Source organism: Drosophila sulfurigaster, chromosome 2L, assembly GCF_023558435.1.
Source record: "Drosophila sulfurigaster albostrigata strain 15112-1811.04 chromosome 2L, ASM2355843v2, whole genome shotgun sequence".
Classification (NCBI taxonomy): domain Eukaryota; kingdom Metazoa; phylum Arthropoda; class Insecta; order Diptera; family Drosophilidae; genus Drosophila; species Drosophila sulfurigaster.
In genome coordinates this window covers 7,488,616-7,508,789 of record NC_084881.1, presented here as the reverse complement: position 1 = coordinate 7,508,789, position 20,174 = coordinate 7,488,616, and the positions used below count along the sequence as shown (strand labels likewise).

General features: G+C 40.7%; 1 protein-coding gene, 1 long non-coding RNA gene and 1 pseudogene across 6 annotated transcripts in view; 1 reads left to right on the top strand and 2 right to left on the bottom strand.

Annotated features, from left to right (window-relative positions):
* Positions 1-82: 82 nt before the first annotated feature.
* Positions 83-5,336, bottom strand: LOC133850649 (uncharacterized; annotated as a pseudogene).
* Positions 5,337-8,793: 3,457 nt separating this feature from the next.
* LOC133850885 (uncharacterized) lies at positions 8,794-10,905 on the top strand. The gene is made up of 2 exons (XR_009895711.1): positions 8,794-9,966; positions 10,020-10,905. It is a non-coding gene; the product is annotated as an uncharacterized LOC133850885 (long non-coding RNA).
* Positions 10,906-14,282: 3,377 nt separating this feature from the next.
* Positions 14,283-20,174, bottom strand: part of LOC133844892 (lachesin) — a 57,607-nt gene continuing 51,715 nt past the window's right edge. For 4 of the 5 annotated variants that reach the window (XM_062279183.1, XM_062279176.1, XM_062279205.1 and 1 more), the window contains one exon: positions 14,283-16,094. In XM_062279183.1, coding sequence (XP_062135167.1) covers positions 15,298-16,094 — 797 coding nt within the window. In that variant the 3' untranslated portion in view covers positions 14,283-15,297. The remainder of the gene's footprint in view (positions 16,095-20,174) is intronic. The other variant, XR_009894650.1, reaches the window with a different exon arrangement.

The following is a 20,174-nucleotide window of genomic DNA, read 5'->3' as shown; positions in this document are numbered from 1 at the left end:
CGCCATTCGTTAGAGGGAGGTTGTCTTCCTTTATGACGACCATGTCACCGATCCGAAGGTTCCGGTAGGGATTGCCATTTCGTCCGTTTGTGCAGCTCCTTCAGGTACTCATCTTTCCAACGGAAACAAAATTGTTGGTGAAGAGCCTTCAGTCGCTGCCATCGATTGAGGATGGAGGTGGCCGGTTGGTTAATTGGTGGTTCCAACACCGAAAGAAGAGGGCCACCTATGAGGAAATGGCCAGGAGTGAGCGCTAGTAAGTCCGCAGGATCCTCGGACATAGGGGAAATCGGCCTCGAGTTCAGGCAGGCTTCGATCTTAGCGAGAAGAGTGGACAACTCTTCGAACGTATATTTCGAGGTGGAGGTCGCCTTGTAAAAGAGTGCCTTAAAACTCTTTACGCCGGCTTCCCATAAACCACCCATATGCGGGGCGCCCGGCGGGTTGAAGTGCCAGGATAGGCTCTTGTGGGCATGTTGTGCGATGATGCACTCCCTCGTCGCTTCCAAGAAGTCGTTGGAGATCACCTTGTCAGCTCCAACGAAGGTTTTCCCGTTGTCCGAATACATTTGGTGTGGACACCCGCGCCGTGCGATGAAACGGGAGAATGCGGCCAGGAATTTCTCCGTCGTGAGATCCGATGTTGCCTCCAAGTGGATCGCCTTCGTGCTGAAGCACACGAAGACGCAGACGTACCCTTTGGTGATGAGGCAGGCTCGGCCAGTGTAATTCTTTATTTCGAATGGGCCGGCGAAGTCGACTCCAGTGTGCGTGAAAGGTCTCGAGTAGGACGCCCTTTCCTTGGGCAAGTCCCCCATCATTTGGGTCTGCAATCTCTTCTTGTAGATGACGCAGACCTTGCAGGAGTTGATAGTGGATTTAACGAGGACCTTCAATTTGGGAATCCAGAACCTGGAACGGATCAGCCGCATAACGACTTGGTTACCCCCATGTAAGGATATACGATGGGTGAAACGAACCAGTAGTCGTGCAAAGGACGAGGAATACGATAGGATGATTGGATGACTCTCATCGTAACGCAGCGAGTGGGACGCCCTCAGACGCCCACAGGCCCGTAGAATCCCCTGCCATCGAGGAAAGGGTTCAAGTTTCGGATTGAACTTGAGGAAGGAACCTGCTGCTTGGACTGCAGACATTGGTATTCTTGTGGAAAAGTGTGACGTTGAGCCATGACGATTAGCCGCTCTTGGATCCGTGACAGCTCATCCGCCTGGACCACGGTAGAGCTTGGAACTGCCAACTTCCGACTCCTATCGATGAATCGGAGAACATAGGCAGACGTGCGCAGTGCCCTGCCAAACTCAGAGAACCTGCTCAGGAAGTCGGGAGTCGGAGGCGACTTAGCGACGTTGCATTTAATCCGCTGCTCCAGCAGAGTCTCCGGAATGGGACTTGGAGAAGATGGCCATTGATCCGACGGGAGATGAAGCCACTCTGGTCCATGCCACCACAACGGATTACGAACCAATTCTTGTGGCAGGACACCACGGCTTGCCAGATCTGCCGGATTGTGCTCGGATCGCACATGCGACCAGTTCTTGGCGTCGCTGGCTTGGACAATCTTGGCCACTCGATTGGCCACAAAGGTTGTCCATCGGCAGGGTGGCTTGTTCAACCAGGCGAGAACAATTGTTGAGTCGGTCCAAAAGAAAGTCTGGAAACTTTCTGCTGGCAGGTTCAGGAGGAGGGCAGCAGATAACTCAGCCAACAGGACTGCGCCACAAAGCTCCAGACGTGGCACTGAGAGAGACTTGACCGGAGCCAGCTTTGTCTTCGCAGTAAGGAGATGTGTGGAAACCTTGTTCGCCGTTTCCACACGGACATAGATCGCTGCTCCATACGCCCTTTCTGACGCATCACAGAATCCGTGGTACTGGAGCTTCACTCGTGTCTGGAATTGGACCCATCTTGGAATCGGATCTTTCCCAGAGCAGGATAGCTCTGGAGGTACTCCTTCCATTGGAGTGAAAGATCCGTGGGTAGGTGCTCGTCCCATTCGAGCGTTCTCAGCCAGATCTCCTGCATGAAGATCTTGGCTCGGATAACGAAAGGGGCCAGCCACCCGGCTGGGTCGAAAAGCTTGGCGATTTGCGAGAGCACTTCCCTCTTCGTGTAGGAGTCCTGATGGGCAACTTCTGGTGGCATGAAAAAAAACTCGTCATCGTGAGCTTGCCACCTGATGCCCAGAGTTTTCGCCGTACTAGAGTCTTCGAGTTCGAGGAAGTCTTCTCGTAGTAGATGGTCCCTTGGAATGTCCTTCAGCACGCTCTTATGGTTCGACGTCCATTTCCTCAGCGGGAAGCCAGCACTGTCCAGGGCTGCACACACTTCCGTAATGGTCCGGATGGCCTCTTCTCTTGTGTGTGTCCCCGCTAGGACGTCGTCCACGTACATATTGTTGGAGATGACATGGCTTGCGAGAGGATACTCCAAGCGTATGTCATCAGCAAGTTGCTGAAGGACTCGTAGAGCCAGGAAAGGCGCACAGTTGACACCGAAAGTCACCGTGTTCAACTCAAAGTCACGGATCACACCGTCCGACGTGCGGAACAGAATTCGTTGGAACGGTGTGTGCTTTGAGTCCATGAGGATTTGGCGATACATCTTCGTTATGTCCGCATTGAACACATATCGATAGTATCGCCATCGGAGGATCTGCATCGTAAGATCCGATTGGAGAATGGGCCCTGAATGAAGGATATCATTCAGACTCTTGCCATTTGAGGATGGACAAGATGCGTTGAAAACGACCCGCACCTTCGTTGTGGTGCTATCCGGTTTGAATACTGCGTGGTGAGGCAGGTAGAAATTAGAGTCGTGCCAATCGCTTGAGGCGATATGGGTGTCATATGACCCAAGTCCACGTACTCCTGGAGAACGGCATTGTACTGTTCCTTTAGAGAATCGTTTCTTGACAAACGATTCTCGTTCTTGAGGAATTGAGCCAGCGCTATAGATCTGGAATGACCCAGTTCAATGCCATCGGGCTTCCGGAATGGAAGAGTCACCCGATATCTGCCACATGTGCTACGAGAAGTAGTCTTAACGAAATTCTCTTCGCAAACGAAGTCTGACTCCTTTATCAGCTTCGCTGGAATATCCTCCACCTCCCAAAATTTGGAAAGTAGGCTGTCGAGCTGTTCGTCTGCTTTGAGGGCGACTCTTGTCGAAAACGCAGAAACAGTTGTCGACATACTCTGGGAGACGGGGCCGGTAAGAATCCAGCCAAACACGGTTTCCTGCCCAAGGAGTGAGCCACAAATGTTTGGCCGGGAGCCGCTCAAGATGACCGACGGAAGGATATCCGCGCCAATTAGTACATCGATCTGAGCGCTCTTGTAGAAATGAGGATCTGCCAGTTCTATCGCTGGTAGATCCTTGAGGAAAGTTCGCGGCATATCGAAGGAGGGCAGTTTGCCTGCCAACTGTGGAATTACGAATGCCGAAGTCTCGATATGGAGCCTCGGCTTCGTCGGAGAACCAATGCTGAAGTGACATAACTTCTGCGATTGGGCCGCAACTGCGTGATTTAGCCCGGATACCTGGGCTCGCACGGACTGGAAAGGCAACTTAATGCGTTGGAACAAACGCTCAGAAATGAAGGTCGCTTCGACCCGGAATCAATTAACGCACGTGCGGTATATGTAGTGCCCAAGTGGCAAACATTGATGACCGCCGTGCCGAGAAGGACATTCTGAGCGTTATTAGCAAAGAAATTCTGCACATTTGTTGCCGTTGGATTTGGAGTGGACTGTATGTTGGACGATGAAGAGGCACCATTGTGGGCACTGTCACCCCGATGGAGAAGAGTGTTGTGCCGCCCTTTGCATGTAAAGCAATTGTGCGCACTTGTACACCTCGGAGTTGGTGACCTCTTGCGAAACAGTTCAAACAGAGACTTTTCTGTTTGATGTATGTCATCCTCTCGTTGACCGACATTTGCAAGAAACGCGGACACACCCGGACAGGGTGATTCTCCTTTGAGCACAAGTCACACGATTTGCTTTTCGGAGTGACTCGGGCCTCAAAGGAGTTGACTCGCTTCGAATTCTGCGGACGGGATGGTCCTGCAGTCGCGATCTGTGAATTGGCAGTCTGTTTTACGTCCTCAATAGCTTCGAGCGTACGGTAACGCTCATTGAGGAACGTGCTCATATCCTGCCATGCGGGAATTTTCGCTTTGTCCACCAACGACTGCTCCCACAACGAGAGTGTGAGCTTGGGAAGTTTGGACGAGCAGAGGAAAACAAGGATGCAATCTGCGAACGGGCTACAGACGGAAATGTCTGAATGCTCAAGAGCGGTCAAGCAACGCTGAATCGTGCTCTGCAGTTCCTTGATAGCTGCTCCCGACTCTTGGGTAACCGTGGACAGGTTAAATAGGATCTTCAACTGGCTTGTGATCAACAAGCGCTTGTTCTCAAACCGTTCGCAGAGAGCACCCCAAGCCGACGCGAAACCATCGTTCGTCAGCGGAAATTTAGCTACTATTTCATTGGCCTCATCTGCGGTCTTCGAATTCAGATGGAAAAGTTTCTCGACCGGAGTCAACCTTGGATTGTTGACATAGATGGCCGTGAAAAGGTCACGGAAAGTCGGCCACCGCAAGTAATCCCCACGGAAAACTTCGGTGTCGACTGGAGGGAGCCGGCAGCCACTGGAGTATACAGGAGGAACGGATGCTTCACTCCTGCTGGACCCGGAAACCTGGGTAATTTGCCCCTTAACACGGGCGAGACACCGCTCGTACACTGCATAGCAGTGATCGTACTTTGCCTCCATCGCCTGTGTGCCTTCACCGTCGCCGTCTTGATGCAGTGCATCAGCACATGTGGAATAAGCGGCTTCGACGTTGTCCCAGAGGACTTGCAGCCGGTCACGACGGATTTCGTACGTGTGTACATTGTCATCTTCGGCTGCAGGCCCTCTGACCCGACTCTCGAAATGCACCAGTCTGTCAGAGACGGCAACGAAATTGCTGAGAGCCATCGCACGGGTTTTGCTATATTTAGCTTGGACGGAACGGGTAGTTGCCTGACTACGTAGAGCAGTCGAAGATGTGCGCAACAGCGGAGTCTTTGACGAAGCAGACGGCGACGGACGATCGACCTTTACTCGGAGTTGAGCGGCAGGTGTGGCGGATTGGGACCCCGAAGGAGCGGGCGAAGCGGATGACAGGCGACGAACTGTGGTCGGAAGCTTTAGCGAGTGTTTTGAGTCCTTTTCGCTCTTTTGGCTCTTGGACATACTATGCTTCGGCAGTCACTTTAGAGTCTTTTCTCAACAAAGACTCACGGTAAAGCGGACAGCCGAAAGCAAGCACAAAAACGGAGTAGAACTTCGGCTGTCACAGGATAGTGAGCAAAGCCGACACAAGAAAACAGACGAGGAACAAAATCGCTGTTGGAAAAACAAAAAAATGTTTGAGTAAAACACAAACAGCAGCGTGAATCTTTATTTCTCGGTGTGATTGCTGCTGCTTATATACGTATACGGAAATGGATAATATATGTGTATATATGTGTGGATATGTGTGTATATACGTGTGTATATATGTGTGTATATATGTGTAATAATGGATAATATATATATATATGTGTGTATATATGTGTAATAATGGGTAATATATATATATGTGTGTGTATATATGTGTATATATATATGTGTGTGTATATATGTGTTTATATATGTGTGTAATAATGGATAATATATATATATGTGTAACAATGGATTTTGAAAATACTGTATAGTTTCAATATTTGCGGACCATATACGGAGTGTATATGTGTGTAAGTGTCGTGTATGGAAATGTACGTGTGTGTATGTGTGTTGTGTTTGGATGTATATGTCGTATGTTTATGTGTGTATATATATATGTATATATATATATATATATATATGGAGTGTAGTGGATCTACGCGCGTTTGCTATGAGAGGAGCAACTCTCTTGTTATTTGAGTATAACCAATAGAGAGCTTGCCTACACAGGAGTGTGTTAAAGAAAACAGACAAACGCGATACGACAGAAAAAGAAATAGCAAAATACACACAATCGCGGCCAAAAACGGAAAATATTAGCGAACTCTTTTAAACTGTATAAATACTTACACATACATATACATATAAGGATATATATATATATATATTGTGCCAAGTATACACAAAGTAGAAAAGATGGCTGAGAAAATGCCGGTCGAACGCTTATGTACTTATATATATGCTGTGTTACATATATATAAGTTACAAGGGAAAAAAAATATGGCGCGAACACGACACTTGCACAAATGTATGGGGAAAAAAAATAAAGTGTATTACTTATCTTGTCAACCAATGCTATTGCTGAGGTCGAGCGATAAATCCGGCTCGAAGGACCAAAATGTGGAGGGGGGCGACGCTTGTTGAAAAATAATAACACTTTAACTTTCAATTAATAGAAACTTGTAACTTGTATTGCGTTTTATTTCCACTTGAAAATATACATGTGCTGTTGTGCCGAAAATTTGAACATATGAGAAGGCGGAATGAAAAAAGCACTAAAAAGGGCAGGGTGACCATCTTCAGAGGAAACCAAGAACAGTGTGTCTGTGCGTATGACACGGTCACACGCACAGTATACTAGCTTTGTCACTATCGATAACTCTCGATCGCGACCACACTGTCAGCTGGCCTGAGTGGTCACACCTGCAGTCATCTGGCATCAACATCTGGGAATAGATTTCTGGAAGAAGTTTGGATTGATTGATAAAATAAGAGCTCAAACTGAGATATGTGAACTTGATGTTGGGTCGTCTGATGCTCAAGATGAACAACCAAAATTTCATAAATTATCTGTAGAAGAAGAAAAACGTCTTCAGGCCATGATTGAAATGTTTCCGTCATTTACAAAAGAGGGTCTGGGAAGCACTAGTCTAATTAAACACTCAATAGAGGTAGAAGGAACTAGGCCCATCAAGCAACGGCATTGGCCGGTCTCACCAGCTATTGAAAAATTAATGTTTGCAGAAGTTGATAACATGCTAGCTTTAGATGTTATCGAAGTCTCCAACAGTCCGTGGAGCAGTAACTGTGTGTTAGTAAAGAAAGGAGACAAGTGTAGACTATGTCTTGATTCGCGGGAGATAAATAAAGTAACAAGGCGAGATGCTTATCCACTACCACATATAGACGGCATACTAAGTAGATTGCCGCCAGCTAGTTTTATTACGGGATTGGATATGAAGCATGCTTACTGGCAAATTCCACTCGATGAGCCCTCACGGCAATACACCGCCTTTACCATTCCAAATCGTCCTCTCTATCAATATAAAATGATGCCATTCGGGTTGTGTAATGCAGCTCAAACACTTTGTCGACTTATGGATCAAGTTATACCTTCACATCTCCGAACTAGAGTTTTTGTATATCTAGATGACTTACTTATCTTATCGGATGATTTTGATTCGCATCTTATTCTACTACAAGAAATAGCGTTATGTTTACGTAAAGCTAATCTTACTATCAATGTGGGTAAATCAAAATTTTGTATGCGCGAAATTAAGTATCTTGGGTTTATCATAGGACAAGGCAGGATAATGACAGATCCAGATAAAATTAATTCTATCACAGATTTTCCCATTCCATCCTCTATAAAACAGTTGCGTCGATTTTGGGTCTAACTGGATGGTATCGACGATTTGTCGAAAATTATGCCACCATTAGTTTTCCACTGACTGAGTTGTTGAAAGGGAAGAAAACGATTAGTTGGAATGAAGATGCCAACAAAGCTTTTATTGCACTCAAGAATTGTCTAACAGGAGCACCAATATTAATAACACCTGATTTTTCAAAAAAGTTTATTTTGTTGTGTGACGCTAGTTCATACGGAATTGGTTGTGTTTTAGCACAAGAACGAGATGGGATCGAGCTACCAATAGCATTCATGTCCGAAAAACTATCAAAAGCCCAGCGTAACTATTCCGTAACCGAACTGGAGTGTCTGGCCGTTTTGAAAGGAATAAAGAAGTTTCGTTCTTATATTGAGGGACAAGATTTTCTTGTAATCACAGACCATGCATCTTTGCAGTGGCTGATGAGGCAGAAGGATTTATCCGGAAGACTGGCTCGTTGGTCAATGAAGTTACAAGCTTTTTCTTTCTCCATTATACACAGACGAGGTTCTGAGAACGTGGTTGCCGACGCTCTTTCACGTCGCAATGAACCATCTGTAGAGGAATTCGATATCGTTAATCCAATAGTGAATTTACAAGCAGATCAGTTTAAATCTGTTGAATACTTGAACTTGATCGAGAAAATCCAGCTGAATCAAACCAAACTACCTGACCTTAAAGTTGTAGACGGATATGTGTATAAACGAACAGATTTTAACAAAGGCAGTGAGTATAAAAACGACCATGTATGGAAATTATGGGTTCCCGCAGGACTTGTTCAGGGAGTTCTATATCAAGCTCATGACGCACCAGGCTCAGCACATTGTGGCATGGCAAAACAGTAGAGAAATTAAAACGATACCTATTTTGGCCACGAATGGTTAGCCAAATACGGAATTATATATCAAAGTGTAATGTGTGTCACAGCACAAAAGCTCCTAATGTAGTACTAAGACCGCCTATGGGGAAACCTATGACATCGGACCGGCCATTCCAGAAATTATATCTTGATTTGTTAGGTCCATATCCCCGAACAAAGTCCGGAAACATAGGATTGTTAGTCCTAGTAGACCACCATACCAAATTTCATTTTCTTTCTCCACTTAAGAAGTTTACGGCCCCAGAATTTGTAGTTATCTTGAGAATAATATATTTTACACATTTGGAGTTCCAGAAGTCATCTTAACAGATAACGGGTCACAATTTAAGTCTAGTTTATTCGAAGCATTCCTAACCAAGTTTGGTATAACACATCGTTGTACAGCCATCTATTCGCCTCAGGCTAACGCAAGCGAGCGATTGAATCGGTCAGTTTTAGCAGCCATTCGTGCTTATATTGGCAATGATCATACTAATTGGGATGCAAATCTAAGTGCCATTAGCGGAGCGCTAAGAGCAACCATGCATCGAAGCACTGGTTACTCACCATATTTCTTAGCTTTCGGTCAAAATATGATCTTAAATGGAAAAGATTATACTTTGCTTCGTAATTTGGATCTTTTATGTGATGACGTTGCAATCCAGTCACCTGATGCTTTACAATTGGCTCGACAAGACGCGAAAAATAAAATAAGTCAAGTTCATGAAGAGAATGCCAATAGGTACAACTTAAGAAGCAGAAATGTTCAACTAAATACTGGTGACGTAGTTTTTGCCAGGAATTTCACTCAAAGTAATGCTGGAAAAAGATTTAGTTCAAAGTTGGCACCTTTATTTATTCAGGCAAAAGTAATCCAGAAACGTAGTTCTTATTATTATGAGTTAGCAGATCTAAATGGGAAAAAACTTGGTACATTTCATTTAAAAGATATAAGAATTAAGAAATCACAATAGTAAGGCGATATCGATAATGTCTCTTCGGGTATACCCTGTGCCATTATCTGGGGTGGGGGTGTGTAGTGAGCGAAAAATATATTGTAATAAAAGAAGTTCCAAATTTCCCAACTTTTTTTTGCTGTTCTAAATATTGACGCACCCTAACTTAGTCATCTCACTATCTGCACTTGCTTATCACTGTCTTCGCAAAGCTCTTGCAAAAGCTCGGCTTACCATGCGGTGCAGTGGAGTACAGTCGAAAGTGAAGCGAGCTTAGCATTAGAGAAAAAGCAATTAGTCAAAGCAGACGTATTTATTGTCTGTCGGCCACCGAATTTTATAATCCCACGTGAATCTGCGAATTATATAATCTGGCAGTGGCAAAATACCAGATCGACCCCAAGTGAGAATATATGTGAGGATAGACGTCTATATATAAATAAATATATAAACAGTGCAGTGATAAATTTCATAATTAATACAGGTATGAAGTGGAATTAATTGTCAGTGTAGTTTCTAACCATATCTCCAATAAAGGCATAGAATCCCCAGAAATTCGGCTCATCGAGCTCGGCACTGGCGGATGGTAGCCTCTGTGGGCCACTAATGGTCCATTCAACCTCTATTACAACTATAGAGCGCCGTGTGGCCCTAGTGAACAACTATATATTGGGTGCACAAATTTGGTCGGAGATCACAACCAGATTGGCTGCCCAACGGAGTACCAAAAGACTGTGATTCTGACCGTCCCCGACATACACCCGAGATCACGGCCAAGTTTGATTTGAATATTAGCGGAGCACATACAGGCACATACGCCTGAAAACCAAGAATACACTGGATGAGTAGTGCATAGTACAACAACAGTACCACAATCCACAATGCAACAACAATAAGTTCAGTTATATTGTATCAATCTTTCTGCATGCTGCTATGATTTGCTGAGAGTGACACGAATTACATCGTCTGTGTCTTCTAGATATTTTGTATTAAATTAGTAACATAAAATTAATAATTCTAATGGAAAATTGTTGAGGCATACTCGTGGATGCAACAAAAATGAATTAATTCTAATTTTTGGTACATTTATATTAATTATCTGTATATTTTCTCATATAGTATTATATCATTATCAACACAACATTATCATCGTCACTCATCTTCGTCATGGTACCACGACAGTAAGAAAACGACATCTGAGTAAGTTAACTTAAACAAGTAGATGTTACAAAAGGTAACTTTAATGACACAAATGATTATATAAATGTGCCTAATTGTTAATCAAATGAAATTATCACGAGTACGTCTCAGACTTGAATTAATTTTGTAAATATTAGTAATCATATCACATATGTATGTAACAAACGGAGTATCATGAATTCTTTATTAATTAAAATTTCACATGAAGTGATTAATGAAATAATGTTTTGCTAATTTTGCTTAATATGGTCTGTCGAGTAAACGAAGGGAAGATGTCGAATATATAGAAAACTTAAATATAATTTAAAGTAGGGGGTAACTTATAAAAAAATCGAAAGTTACCATGGTCGGGAGGGTAGAGATGAGGAACTCAACATCTAGATTCCTCTACTAGGTAATTTCTTAGAAGAAAACTCCACTAAAGCGTGTGTCGGCGCGAAAACTCTTTTTATTGTTCTTTTTGATTCCTATAAAGCTTTCTTTTTTGTATATTCCGTCTGCGTATTAACTATTTGCATGTGTTAGCGTAGCCGCAAGTGATCGAGTGAGGAAGAACCCCGACCAATCCGACGAGCTAGAACCGAGCATAGCAAGAATACGCAACCTACCAAGCTCGATCACGGACAATCAGTGCCTTCTAAAGCCTGATAAGGTTTTGGTACACTACATGTATCACGTTGAAGGACTCGTACCTAGCTTTTACATACATATGTACATACATACGTACCTCTGCTGCTTTTCTATTTGGCTTTTGCTGTGTTATTCCCAGTGCCATCACCATTCACATTCGTCGTTTATGTTGACGTAGATTTAATTACAATGTTTGCGCCACTCAGGCGCTACGTTTACGTTTATGCCACTATGCCACTTGTTTGTTGCAGTCATCTACATATGTTACATACATACACACATTTGCCTCTCAGTCGCACAACAGAGCTTTGTCGCTGCAGCATTTGTAAGCAGACGTTGATTCAGACTGCTTGTGGCCCTCTGGCCTGGGTCGGGATCTGGTTCAGTTTCTGGGCCCTAACTGAGGATAGTAGCAGCCGCTTTTGTTTAACTACAAACACGCCGCGTGTGGAGAGAAAGCTCACACGTGGCATTCTCATTCTCATCGCCGTCGTCAGTCGTTTGCTACTTTTATGCACTTTGCAAATTGAATTTTCCACTTCTATACGCAGCGAACGCTTGCCATATGGGAGGATGAGAAGACAAAGGACCTACGTGGCTGTCGAAGAGAAATGCAGCAGGCGAATGCCATTTTCGTTTCTCTAACTTTGACTTTTTGCACTTGGCTTAAAGAGCCTGTGTTTGTGATTGCTAAGTAACTGTTCTAATTTTAGAAACAAATATGCAAGGTTTTAAATATTCTCATGGAAGTGCTAGTTGTCTCAATTTTTTCACTTTAAACTGTCATTTGTAGTTTAAGCTTCGTTATAATTTATAATAAATTTATTACTCAATTGAATAAATTATAAATATTATTATTTGACTTTTCAAAGTTTAAAGAAGATAATTAATCCAATCATCACAAATAACATTTATTCTTGCAACTTGCATTCATACGTTCAATCAAATAGGACAACATATTGCACATACGCACCGTTTACTTAAGCTGCTTTATATTTTCACAAATATTTCAAATTTAATGACAATTCCATTGGCAATGCCATCTACAGACACATTTTCATACATATGTAAATGCAGATTCACTTGTATATGCGTATTCAGCTGTATGTAGCTCACTTAACCCAGTGTTCGACTTTGTCGTCCATTTGGCATGCGCTTTTCCTACCACTAATTGCTTGGAAAATATGCTCACTTCCACACGACAACATTTCAATGGCAGCCGCAACAATTTCATCTGCGAGAGAGACAGACGGCTGTAAAAACTGCAACATGTTTAAATGCGAAATACCATGAATGTGAGAAGAGAATGCCAGAAGCAACCGACAACTGAGAACCGAGAACTGAGAACCGACAACAACGAGGAAATCTTTTGGCACGGTTTTAAATAAAGACGAGACGAGCAGCCAGCTTTTACTTTCCATCGGGCTTTTCTCTCTATTTCTTCGCTTTTGTATGTGGGTTTTTGGTAATTGTGCCGCTTGTGCCAACGATTATGTTCTCGGATGCAATGCTTTGTTCTCGCATACCCTGGAAATTGTTTGCAATGAATGAAAGTGTTGCCTGATGTTGCAGCATTTCCCCTAATAAGTGTTGAAGTAATGTAAATTTGAATATTATTATATGAAATATATAACAGTAACAACGCTCTCTAAGCACTTTTATGTTTATTACGCTATTATGTTATCTTTAAGAAAGAACAACCAATTTTGATTTAACTAACGGATTAGCGATGCCCTTCTGTATATAATCACTTACAACATTTAGTGAGAGGTATTTCACTTGGCGATCATCGGCAACTTTTCAGTTTATTGTTTTGTTGCAGCTCGCTCTATTGTTGCTTCCTTTCTTGTGGAAAATTGCACAATTGCTTTCGAGCCGGCTGCCTTCTTGTTACCACAGATGTATTCCCACATACGGGTAGCTGCAGTGTCCTTGAGACTTGTGTCCTTTCGCTGGCGCAGCTCTTAATATGATTACATTTGCTGCAGTTTCGCAACAGTTTCCACCTCCCAGACAATGTGGTCGGAGGTAATTTGCCACGCCCCCAGCATTAGCTACTACACCCAGATAAACGCATCTCTTTCTCGTTATTCTCACATAGGTTTTTTTTATTTTTATTTTGTTGTAAACTTTAGCATACATTTACATACAAATATATGTTACATATAAGTAGATATGCCACAACTTATTGTAGAACTCTCTTCACACTTTCTATATATAATAAATATGTTCGGTTTATGAAATCATATAAACTAGCTATATATCTGAATGTACGATATATTTAGTTATAGTTAGTTGTATAGTGTATAGCTTTCACTTTAGACATACATTTAGCTGAGCTTCTTTATGCTTTTAACGCTTATGCTTATAATACAAAATGTTCTCATATATAATTCCATACTCAACAGCAAATAGTTTGGGCTTTTGGATTTTTATTTTAGTTCAGGGGTTTCTCAATTATAATTACTAAATGCTGATTGAGGATTTACCGTCTACTTAATTAGCATTAAATGTTTCATATACGTATATAATATATGTAAATTTATATAAGATTTTAAATTATTCAACACTTCAACATTCATTTTAACTTTCGTATAATAATAATGCTTAATTATATTTACAAGTATTTTAAAGCATAGTTTATACTTTTTGAAATTTCTTCCATTTGCTTTTCATTAAGTTTAAACTTAAGTATCGTATTTACATCATTATATGAAAAATCCTTGAGGAAGAAATTATTATTACTTTTTATTTACAAGATAAATTATTATTTTCTTAATAATTTAACTTTTTCTTAAACAAATAGTAAATGAAAATAAGAATGTATATCAATTTGATTTTTGTATTTAACGTATATAATATTGATCAACATATATATCGTATCGCTAGCTAATATTTGACTAAGTAATAATGCTATTTCGCTTTTGTATATACGCATTATTTATTTTAATGCTAAATTTACTATGTAAATTCGCTAATTATATGTGTGTTTGTGTCTTTTTTTATACGTTATATGTTCATCTAAATGTAAACTTGATTAACAGTTTTTATTAATTTGTTTTCTTTTGTTTGTATATATTTTTCCTTTAACTTTTTTTACAATAATTTTTTTATGTGGCAATGTGTTTTTGCTCGACTTGCATAAGTAAAGTATCCCATTGATAAATTACAGTTTTGTTTTTTGTTTATTTGTTGTCCTTATGCATATTTCATTACTATAAACATTTTGCTCGCATATTTGATATTGATTTGGAAAATTAAATGTTTGCTGGGCAAACAATAATTTATTAAATATTTCAGCAGCAAATTTATGTCGGTCAGTTTATGAATAAAATCGGTGAAAAAACAACGAAAGTAATTGCAAATATCATGAAGCTTTAATGTTTAAAATATATAAATATTTTTCAAATTTTAAAAAATTGTATTTCATTTATTTCTTAACGTTCTGAATAATAACAAATTGTGGTTCAAAAGAGACTTTTGTTTGCTTTGAACTTAATTTAAATGCATTGAAAATCGATTAAATTGAACATTTCTCTCAGCTTCTTAATTAACCTAACAAGATGTGAATGCACTTAGAGAATTACATGAAAACCATTTTTCACCCATTGAGTTGTTCGATTGCTAATTAAAAAAATAGAGGGAAAAGTTGTTATGCCAATTACGCTGACTATATACTTAATTAACGATGAGAGATGGAATGAATGGAAAACAGATTAGAATAACATAGATTGTTGGATTTTCATTTTACGCTCTTGCATAAATATATCTACATTAATCATGTACGATATGGGGGAAATCTTACCACACTACAAGTATATTGAGTTTGTTTCTATTAATATTTCTGTCGCTATTTCGAATGTGTTTCTTACTCGTCTAAGTTTGATTTTCTTTTCCAATGCTCGTCGTGTCGCTGCTCTTGCTTTGCTGCTGCTGTTGCTGCTGTTGTTGTGCCCTAAATGAGTTTTTTTGCAATTATTTGATTTCATCTTGAATACTTTTGGAAGCAGAGCACAGCGAATGTATTTGCGTTGGCTGCTGCTGTTGTGGCTGCTGTGGCTGCTGTTAGCGTTGTTGTTGTTGCTGTCGCTGTATAAATTTGCGGCAAGAATACGGCAAGCTTATTACCGACGGCCCAAAATGTTAACATTAAATGTTGCCTATGCGTCGCACTAATAGAAAATGCGATGCGGCTGCCGATAAAATGCAGCAATAGTAGCAACAACGACAACAGCAGCAACGACGACAGCAACTTTGGCATAACATCGGTGGCTACAAAAATGCTAGCTAATATTACTATGCAAATGAGCATCGGCCAATGGCATTGCTTTTGCGTTGACGCCACACGAGGCGTATGAGCAATGTGAAATTGGCGTTGCTCTCGATGCCACGCCCATTTATTACGGCTGCTCGTTGTGCTCGTCGTTTTGCTGGTCCTTTGGCAGATGCTGTTGTTGTTCTTGTTGGTTATGTTTGTTGGCTGTGCGTTGACAACAGTCTCCGGTGAATACTGTGGCTGGGCCTGGTTTTTCATATTACTCATACGCCACCGACTTGGCAGCGATGGCGACTGTGGCGACTGCGGCAGCGACGCTAGCAGCGCCGCTGGCAAATAACTCGATAAACGTTTGAAAATCCCAAATGATTGCGTTTTAATGCCGCGCATTATTTTACCAAGTAGATTATGCTGTGCCAGTGAGCCTGCAGAATTGTGAAATGCTCCGGGCGGATTACGCACGGGCGTTTGATTGTTATCGCCAGTGTTGCCAGCATGATGGTTGCCTGCGAATCGACAAAAATGTAGAGGAATAGTAGAGTACGGAGAATGTGAATGCGAATGCGAATGGGACGATGGGGGACGAAGGGGGAGTGTGAGCTTTAGTAGTAATCAGTTTCTGGTTAGTCGGGTTTATATTTTCATTTATTCTGCGCGTTCGCCAAAGCCGAATTGTGGCTTTTGGCATTGGATACATCAAGAGGCATAAAAGAAAATTGCTGCGGGCTGCCAGAAAGTGTGCTATGCGTTTAATAGTTCCTTGCTCACAAGTATTGCTTCTTAATTTATCGATTGTCTATCAGCTTAAGCCACTAAGATTTGCGGTGGCTTATGAGCTTTAAATTTAACTAAATTATGCTTAATAAGTCAAGTAACTCATTAAATTTACAGTCTCTATTATTGCGAAAATTTTGCTGAGTGATGTTTTTAAATTACATTTTCGTTTCGCTCCTTCGCAGACAGAGTAATAACTTCATCTGACACCAATTTCCTTTGCCACACTTGCTTTGGTCAATCATTCAAAGCTTTATTTATAGGTCTCTCACTTAAGTGAGCTCCCTTTGCTGCTTGTTGACATCTTTTAGTTGCATCCCATTCTCCTTAGTTTTCTTTTACATTACTTTTTTATACCCGCTACCCAAAGGGTAGAAGGGTATTATAACTTGGTGCCTCCTGGATTTGTATGTAACATGTTTGTATACCCAAGTCCGTCTGTCTGTCTGTCCGTCTGAATAAACACTTAGATCTCAGAGATTATAAGAGATAGAGATATAATTTTGACAGCACTTCCTCCCATACACTTCGTATATTAAATAATAACTATACTTTTTATGATTCCTGAATTTGGTTGCGGTCAAATAATTGTTGAAGTTACTTTTCTGTGGGCAAGACAGCGTACTTACTCCAAGTTTTGGTTGACAATCTGGTATGTTTTGTATATAGTACTATATCTATGTACCAAATATTTGCGTTATAATAATTTGGAGCATTTTAAAATTAATACCGAACTGATTTATTTTTTTTTAAAACTGAGTAGCGAGTATCTCACAGTCAAGCACACTCGACTGTAGCTTTCCTTCTTCTTTTTTTACAACGTCATTGTGTGTGTCTTTATTTCTTCAATGCATGCGAGAAGCATTTCGACAGCGGTTACTTGACAATATTTTACCAAGCTGCTTGCTTCTGTGCGTCTCTCGTCTTTATAGGGCTGCCAGTCAATGTACCCAAGCTTGGACAGCGTTTGTCGCTGTCTCCAACTGATTGAGTGCTGTCCCTATTCTCTCTTTCCCTCTCTCTCTGTCTCTCCCTCTTTTTTCGCTCGCTGTCTCTGTTTTCGGTTTTTATGCACGTCATTGAACGCACTTTGTTGACCGCATGTCAATGTTTGATATATGTATGACATTTACAGTGGTTCCAAAGTGCTCAAAAATGTCGCGAAAAATTCAATTAAATAACTCAACTTTTAAAATAAAATTAAATTTTTTAAAAATTGTACAATATTTAATGGAATTCTATGCAATCGAAAACCACGTGTAAACATTTACCGCAAGTTTATTGATATTCAATTCATACTCAATCAATAGCAAACCACAGTGCAGACCCGCATATTCAGACAGCTCATATTGGTTGTTGGGAGGTGTTCATAAGGGGGGGCTATTAAATATATTTTATCTGGTTTTAATCTTTGGCATTTGGCTTTTCATCAGCTGGCGTCATAAATAACAACAAAGTGGTATTTAAGCGAGCATTGCGTTGATTTTCCTTTAGCCATCTGTGTGGATCTCTGTGGTTCGTTTTTGATGATGTTTTTCTGGCTGGCGGTCATTGTAGTTGGAGTTGTTGTTGTTGGTGTTGGTGTTGGTGTTGGTGGATTTACCCACCGTCCACACAATCAAAGTCATAAATATTAAGTGATGGATGCTCCGCCGAAGCTCAAATAAAGTTGCTTCAAATAGCCCAAGCACTTCGAATAAACCGAAACTTAAAGGCTTTCTAAGAGCATCAAGGGTAGTCAACACAACCCTCATATTTATGTTATACAAGTATTTCGAGGACTTTATGGTCTACTTTGGACTGTTTGTTTGGGGGCCTCTAAGCAAAACATAGGCGGAAATACACTTTGCCCTTTGATTGATGTCGGCGACATAAATATCAAGAGTGAGTGTGCGAGACTGAGTTTGAGTTCGAGTATGAGTATATTGAATGTGCATGTGGGTATCTTTGTGAATGCCCGCATTTACACTTGATTGAGAACACATTGAAAAGGTGTCAGTGTGACATTCAGTCAATTTTTGATGGCATATTTCATTTCAATGCCAATTCCGTGGCAATAAATATTCCTCGTTTATATTCTACGCATCTTTTGTTCTCTCAGCTCTGGCAATATGATGTATATAAAGATAAATATTATAAAAGCAACGGCAAAATGGAAAACAAAAAACGTAAATAAAATAAAACAAAACGTTGACAACTCAACGTCAAAACTGTCAATCGCAAATCAATCAGAATGGCATTTTGTGCTCGGTTTTGTGGCAACGTTTTCTGTATGTTCGTTTTGGTTTTTATCGGGGCTTAAATGAAATATTTTTTGTTTATTTTTAAATGCAATTTCCCGTTAACCCTGTCTACGATCAAAAATCAATAGCACGAGACCAGAAAACCTTTGTGCGAGAAAAGAGAAATTCTGAAGAAAAGTGTACTCGATATTATTTCTATTGACAGTTTGATTTGTTTGCCACTTTCAGTTCTATCGTGGAATAGTGAGTGTGTATGTTATAATTTCATTTATTTACTTTATAGACTAAAATGCATGTGGGAAACTCTAATTTTGTTGAGCTGTTTCGACAAATCTTCTGAATAACTTATGTGTTAAGAGGTTAAATGGAAAGGCTTGAACCATCCCGCTGAATTGGTCTAAGAAGTCTAAGAAGAAGTACTTCTTATTACTTTCGCTTATTTATATAAAAATGCATTCACCACACGTATTTTAAATCTTAAACAGAACTCGAGTAGATTATGTTTGACTAGGCTTTTAACTGATTTATTTTTATTTAGAAGGGCTGTGACCTTTTAAAGTCTAAATATAAACTTAATCATTGTCGCGAAATTAAGTTACTATTTTAACTGACGCACTATTTAAGTGAAATTATTTTAGTATGCTTAAAAGATAAAACATTAAATATGCTTTATGAACTCTTTCTTATGATTATCCTATAAATTTGTTAATAAAAATTTCGGCTACACTTCTAACTGCTTTATTGTTTTGACTGTCTGAGACCTCTTAAAGACCACATTTAATGTGTGTCATCATCGCAAAATTTAATAGCCGAATTATACGATGCAATATTTAAGTAAATGCAATATTTTATCATTGAGATAAACTCTAAATTTGATTATAAGCTCTACGTAAAGTCTAGACTAAAGGTCGTCTGTTACCTCTCTCTTTAAGTTTATATTTAATGTGTGTGTCATCATCGTGAAATGTAATATTGAAATTCAAGGTATATTTTATTGCCCAGATAACAGATAATATTTATTTATTAAATTCTCAGGACTAGACTTTAATTTCTTCTAGAAGTTTAAATGCTTTACTTCATTTTTGACAGTCTGTGGTCCCTTAAAGGCAATGTATGAACCTAACCAAAAAAAAAGGAGCTTCACTAATCACACACACGCGTCTACACATCATGATATTGTATGTGTATTGTGTGTGTGTCTGTGCAGTTGTTTTCTGCTTTTCTTGCTTTCTTTGTTAAGCCACTTGGAATGCACGACTGCGTTTGCCCGCCTTCTCATCGGCCTGTCTGTCCGTCTGTCCGTTCGTCCGTCTGCCCGTCTGGAGCATCGACTCTGCGTAGTCTTTTTTTCTCAGACAAGCAGACGCTTAACTCGACCCCCGTCTGCAGCTGCTCGTCTGCGCCTCTGGACGGATCCAGTTCATTAGTGCAGTCGGTTGAACGGCATTTTACGGACGCGTGCCTTAAATAATTGCATTTTAAATGCAATCAACATTTTTGCTAGTGGATATTTTTGGCCAGAGCGGACCAACGAATCGCAGTACCGAATGTCGAGTGCTGAGTGCGGAT